Raw genomic sequence first — 6,277 nt, 5'->3', positions numbered from 1 at the left:
CCAGATATAAGGGGGAAGGAGGAAAGAGATCTTTTGGTATGTTTGGCATGCACGTAGTCAGTAGATTGTGTCTTTTTCCTGTGGAGCTTCTTCGACACCGTAACAACACGAAGTCGCTCGTGGTCTTCATCATCACGAAGCGGAAATTTTCCTCTAAGCGTCATCGTGAAGTCCTTCCTGTTTCCTTTCCTCCTTCCTCTTTCTTCCTCTTTCCCGGTGGTTGTTACTACTTGGAGTCTCTTGGCTGGTTTCAGGTCCTCTCTGTCCGGTTCTGCATCGTCCGGTACTTCAGGAGGAAGTCCGGAGTAAAGACATAAATTCCCATTTTCTCCTTCTCCAGCTCCTTGCCATAATGGTGCCTGCAGAGGGACAACACAAAGGTTGACAAGACAATAGATTGCTAAGGGATTCTGCAAAAAGACGAAAAGAAACCCAGGAAGGCACTAGAAGACAACAGTGGTAAAGGACCTTAGAAAATCTCTATACAATTTACCAAAGGGAAATATAATCCCATTCTGAAGATAATTCTACAGAAACCTAATAAACGTTAGATTAGTATTTATGCATACATACCAAGGACCCCTTCTTCCTTATAAAGGGGATGGGCATATCAAAGCACATTTCATACACAATAGAATCTATCCAACACCCCTCTCCCATCTCAGCACCCCGTGGATGAACGAATAATTGGTACTGGTTCGTATGTAGACATACATACCAAATGCCCTTTCCCATTTTATAAGTGGATGACCAATTCAAGTCACTTTGCAGACTAATCTACATCCAGAAAAGAATGCTGATCATTTTTATCATATTTCTATTTTACCTACTATCCCTCTATCTCTGGTGCCACATTGTCCACCAAGGATAGAAGCGCTGGACATTTTCGACAAAACACTCGCCTCTGTTTATTCACCTATTCTTTTTTTTTTATAATTTAGGATCACTCCGAACTTAAGCTTTCCCCTTCTCACCTCATCTCGAAGTTTTCTTGAACTGAAGACTTCCCTTCACTTCTCGAAGATTTTTTCCAACTTAAGATTATTCCTCACTTTTCAAAATTTTCTAGAACTGAAAAAATTTCTTTCACTTCTTGAATATTTCTTTCGAATTAAAGATTATCCCTCACCTCTGAAAGTTTTCAAGAACTAAAAAAAAAAATCCTCCACTTCTTCTAGAAGTCTTTTTTTTCGAACTAGATATTATCCCTTACTTCCTCTCAATTTTTTCTAGAACTGAAAATTTTTCCTTCACTTCCTCTAAAAGTTTTTTTTTCAAACTGAAGGCTTTCCCTCACCTCCTCTCAAAGTTTTCAAGAACTGAAAAATTTTCCTTCACTTCTTCTCGAAGTCTTTTTTTTTTCAAACTAAAGGCTTTCCCTCACCTCCTCTCAAACTTTTCAAGAACTGAAAAAAAATCCTTCACTTCTTCCAGAAGTCTTTTTTTTTCGAACTGAAGGTTTTCCCTCACCTCCTCTCAAAGTTTTCAAGAACTGAAAAAAATTTCCTTCACTTCTTCTCGAAGTATTTTTTTCCAAACTAAAGGCTTCCCCTCACCTCTTCTCAAAGTTTTCAAGAACTGAAAAAAAATCCTTCACTTCTTCTCGAAGTCCTTTTTTCGAACTGAAGGTTTTCCCTCACTTCCTCTCAAAGTTCTCGAGAACTGAAAAAATCCTTCACTTCTTCCAGAAGTCTTTTTTTTAACTGAAGGTTTTCCCTCACCTCCTCTCAAACTTTTCAAGAACTGAAAAAAATAAAATCCATCACTTCTTCGAGAAGTCTCTTTTTCGAACTGAATGCTTTCCCTCACCTCCTCTCAAACTTTTCAAGAACTGAAAAAAATCCTTCACTTCTTCCAGAAGTCTTTTTTTTTTCGAACTGAAGGTTTTGCCTCACCTCAGAGTTCTCTCGAAGCTTTCCTTCAGTTTATCTTGGTCCTCGTCTTCTTTTGATGCCACTTTCCCGCCACGAGTGACCCACAACTTCACGATGAATTCCTTGTCGACGATCCGGAAGATCCCCCTCTCTTGGTCCTGCCACTTGATGACCTTCGGATTGGTGGCCGGGTGTTCCAGGAGACGCATAAGAACTTCCACAATCGTCGGGTTGCGTTCTGGATCAAGAAGAAGAAGACAGGATCCTCGAGTTATGAAAGAAGAATGCAGCAGCAAGAACCTTTTGGCCTGCCACGAGGTCACAAAACAAATAAACGAGAGAAAGAAAAAGAAACTGATTCTGGTATGATTAAACTCCTCCTCCCACGGGATTCGAACCCTATGCCAGACGTTACGGGACTAGAACGCTGCCAACTACTCCACGACAGGTTTCTGAAAGAAGCTGACTGAAACTAAGTCTGCAGTTTCACGACGTCCACTCGCGTGGTGAAATTAGACTGGAATTACAGACACCACGCGAGTTGATGTCGGGGAGGTGCAGGGTTAGTTCCAATTAGTTTCTTTTAGACATCCGTCGTGGCGTGATGTTAGCGTCCTAGTCTCGTAACCCACGGCCCATGGTTTGAACCGCACAGGAAAAATCCTTTAACCAAACTGTCAACACGAAAACAAATTCTATCATGTTCCGGACTTTGGACAAAAGAGTGATAATAGCCAAAGATAATGTCAGCGCTTAACCCAACGGGTTTACTGACTGACTGACTGACTGATAGATTACCTCTGGTCTTTCGCTTTGGATTCTTAATCCTTGCGAAAGCCTCCGTGGACGCTGACGGTCCTGGAAGGGCTCCCTGAGGCCCCGAATTCCAGCCAGGGCCACAGTAGGAAGGCCCAGCCACGTCGACCTCCGGGTAGGCACCAGAAGGACCCGGGAGAGGAGACGAGTAGAGGTCGTCTGGGGACGAACCCCCACCGTGGAGGCTGTAGAGGTCGTCGTCAAACTGCCGGGCTGGAGAAGGGGAACAGGGATTTGAAAAAGTCCGATTGATGATGGTGATGGGGATAGTGATGATGGTGATGGTTATAATGTAAGGAGGGTTATCAGTAGAACAAAAAGATAGTGAATGTTAAAAACGTTTTTTTTTTTTTTTTTTTATGGGCAGGAGTCTCCAACTATAAAAGAATACTGCGTGACTCTGGTCCGTAGGGATGTCACTAAAGTCCCTGAAATATTTAATGACGCAAGAGTTCCAAGCCCTCTGGGGGACCAATCGTTGTCTTCTATTTATTCATTTATTTATTTGTTTAATTATTCATCTACTTATTGATTATCTTATTGATACCATTATCTATTAATTAATTAATTTGTTTGTTTGTTTATTTATTTGCTCATCTATTTGTTTTTACTTGTTTATTTGTTGCTTTCCTTACTTATCTATTCATCTGTGTATATATATATATATATATATGTATATCTGTGTGTATTTGTGTGTGTTTGTGTGTGTGTGTGTGTGTGTGTGTGTGTGTGTGTGTGTGTGTGTGTGTGTGTGTGTGTGTGTGTGTGTGTGTGTGTGTGTGTGTGTGTGTGTGTGTGTGTGTGTGTGTGTGTGTGTGTGTGTGTGTGTGTGTGTGTGTGTGTGTGTGTGTGTGTGTGTGTGTGTGTGAGTGAGTGTGTGTGTGAATGTGTGTGTGCATATACATTTATTTATCAAACCAAATCGATCACTTTATGGAAAGGTACTTTATTCGCGCAAACCAGGAAAAACAAAAAAGATACCTTGCAATGAAGGTTCAGGGAAGAACAGTTCCCTCTTATCCAGAGTAGACTCCTGAAGGTACTCATCCATATTGGAATAAATACCCGCCGAGGTTAAGCTGGGTTGGAGCTGGTCGAGGGTTGGGCAGGAATTCTGAGGCTGTGCACTGCGACTTGACCCTGAGACCAAAGAAGTTTGAGATAAAGTCAAGCAATTTTGAGACTCTCAAAGAAGTTTGAGATAAAGTCAAGCAATTTTGAGACTCTCAAAGGAGTTTGAGATAAAGTCAAGCAATTTTGAGACTCTCAAAGAAGTTTGAGATAAAGTCAGGCAATTTTGAGACTCTCAAAGAAGTTTGAGATAAAGTCAAGCAATTTTGAGACTTTCAAAGGAGTTTGAGATAAAGTCAAGAAATTTTGAGACTCTCAAGGGAGTTTGGGATAAAGTCAAGAAATTTTGAGACTCTCAAAGAAGTTTGAGATAAAGTCAAGCAATTTTGAGACTCTCAAAGAAGTTTGAGATAAAGTCAAGCAATTTTGAGAACTTCAAAGAAGTCTGAGATAAATGTAGGCCATTTTGAGACTCTTAAAAAAGTTTGAGATAAAGTCAAGCAATTTTGAGACTCAAATGAGTTTGAGATAAAGTCAAGAAATGTTGAGACTCTCAAAGAAGTCTGAGATAAAATCAAGAAATTTTGAGACTCTCAAAAGGAGTTTGAGATAAAGTCAAGCAATTTTGAGACTCTCAAAGGAGTCTGAGATAAAGTCCGGCAATTTGAGACTCTCAAAGAAGTTTGAGATAAAGTCAAGCAATTTTGAGACTTTCAAAGGAGTTTGAGATAAAGTCAAGAAATTTTGAGACTCTCAAGGGAGTTTGGGATAAAGTCAAGAAATTTTGAGACTCTCAAAGAAGTTTGAGATAAAGTCAAGCAATTTTGAGACTCTCAAAGAAGTTTGAGATAAAGTCAAGCAATTTTGAGACTCTTTAGATATGGCGACTGCTGAAAGTTGAGGCAAAAAAATGCGAAAAGTCTTCAACAAACAAAATGTTGCTCAAACAATAGAGGCTTCATCTTTTTTTTTTCTTTTTTCTTTTGTGGGGGGGGGGCTCTGACAAAATTTTGAGATTGATGGTCTTGAATAAAAAAATTAAAATTGTTTGAAATGATCTCACAAGAAAAATAAAATAAAGCAAATCTGAGACACCTGTGCTCTTACAAAACCTCCTGAAAAAAAATAAGAATAGAATTTTTTTTTCTCTTTTTTAACCCCCTCACAGAATCTTCTTACAAATTCATGACACACATTTCATATGACAAAGAAAAAAAGCAAAAAAAAGAAAAAAAGCGTAAAGACATCTGTATCTACGGATGTATACGCCAAAACAGAGAAAATAAAAAATTCACACCAAAGGAAAGAGAAAAAAAAAAAAAACGTAAAGAGTTCTGTGTCTTTTGTGTCATAATTCTTTGAAACTTAGCGTAATGCTTTACGGTTGCCAGCTTACACAATGTGGTCCAAAACTCACTGAGAGGTTTCAAAATGTAATAACTCCCTTTCTGTTACAGACACATGTATGTAATTCCAGTACAACATAGAAACATTCCTCAGCAATTGTACTGTCTCTCTTGCGGCATGAACAATTAGCCCCATCTCTCTGAGACCACATATCGAGCTTTAAGGTCAATTAATGAAGATCACAAACAACTCCTCAGTGACTTTTGAGCCATTTCGTATAAAGGGCAGGGCTGGGCGCGTTCCTCGGTGCGTTCCTCTGTGCATTCCGCTTTAGTTTGGCCGAGGTTAGCGCTCCCACACTATTAAAGCAATATAGGTGCCAGTATAGTATATGGCCTACCTTTAGGATGTAGCCTAAGAAATTTTTCTTTGGTATAGTAGGCTATGTGGCCTACCGGACTTTTGTTTCGGTATGAACCTGCCTCTTAAGCTTTAATATTTTGGGAGCGCTAACCGCGGCCAAACTAAAGCGGAACGCATCTAAGAACGCATCTAGTAACGCACCAAGGAACGCGCCCAGCTCTCTTAAAGTGTGTCATACGCTTGGAAGCTCTCATTATCCATGAAATGAAAGAATTCCCTGTCCCTGTCTTCTACCAAAAGCACTGTGATCCTTCATCTAAACACCTCAAGTTGGTATGATGCTCACGGAAGGAGACGCTTAACTACAACCAAAGCCATCACCCTTTGCCCTTGTGCTTGGACATTCAAGATGAGTAGTGGTCACCAATAACCGCTCGAGTTCAAGCCGGAGACTTTGTAATCATGAGGCGGACTTCTAGGAAGTGTAGTAGTAGCAGAACAGAAGGCGAGTGGAGGAAATGAGTTTCCAATGACTAATACATGCCAAGTAACTCTGGTCCGTAACGGTTTCACTAAAGATCCCTAAAACTTTGACTACATGAAAAAAAAGCATCTCCCATCCATGGCACGGTAATACGCTCCCGAGGAACGACCACAAGGAATACTCACGCTTCTGTCGAAGTTTGCAGAACTCCCTGTGGAAGACGGGTCCCTCGATGGAGTTCGTCAGGAGGCAGAAGTCCTCGACGTTGTACTGAAGAAGATCCTGGCCCGACACTTGCCGGAAGGCTCTGGCTCCCTCAGGC

At 40.6% G+C, this 6,277-nt stretch overlaps 1 protein-coding gene across 1 annotated transcript in view; it reads right to left on the bottom strand.

The window, feature by feature from the left end:
* Positions 1-250: 250 nt before the first annotated feature.
* The window catches only part of LOC143036293 (uncharacterized), a 9,581-nt gene continuing 3,554 nt past the window's right edge, over positions 251-6,277 (bottom strand). Inside the window, exons 2-6 of the mRNA XM_076203541.1 lie at positions 6,141-6,277; positions 3,672-3,830; positions 2,673-2,903; positions 1,896-2,112; positions 251-359 (exon numbers count right to left, since the gene is read on the bottom strand). The exon at positions 6,141-6,277 is cut by the window's right edge and continues 47 nt beyond it. Coding sequence (XP_076059656.1) covers positions 251-359; positions 1,896-2,112; positions 2,673-2,903; positions 3,672-3,830; positions 6,141-6,277 — 853 coding nt within the window. The remainder of the gene's footprint in view (positions 360-1,895; positions 2,113-2,672; positions 2,904-3,671; positions 3,831-6,140) is intronic.

This window comes from Oratosquilla oratoria, chromosome 20, assembly GCF_046742065.1.
Source record: "Oratosquilla oratoria isolate Oo_2021 chromosome 20, ASM4674206v1, whole genome shotgun sequence".
Classification (NCBI taxonomy): Eukaryota; Metazoa; Arthropoda; class Malacostraca; order Stomatopoda; family Squillidae; genus Oratosquilla; species Oratosquilla oratoria.
Note: the sequence above shows the minus strand (reverse complement) of the source record. Positions and strands in the feature narration are given on the sequence as shown.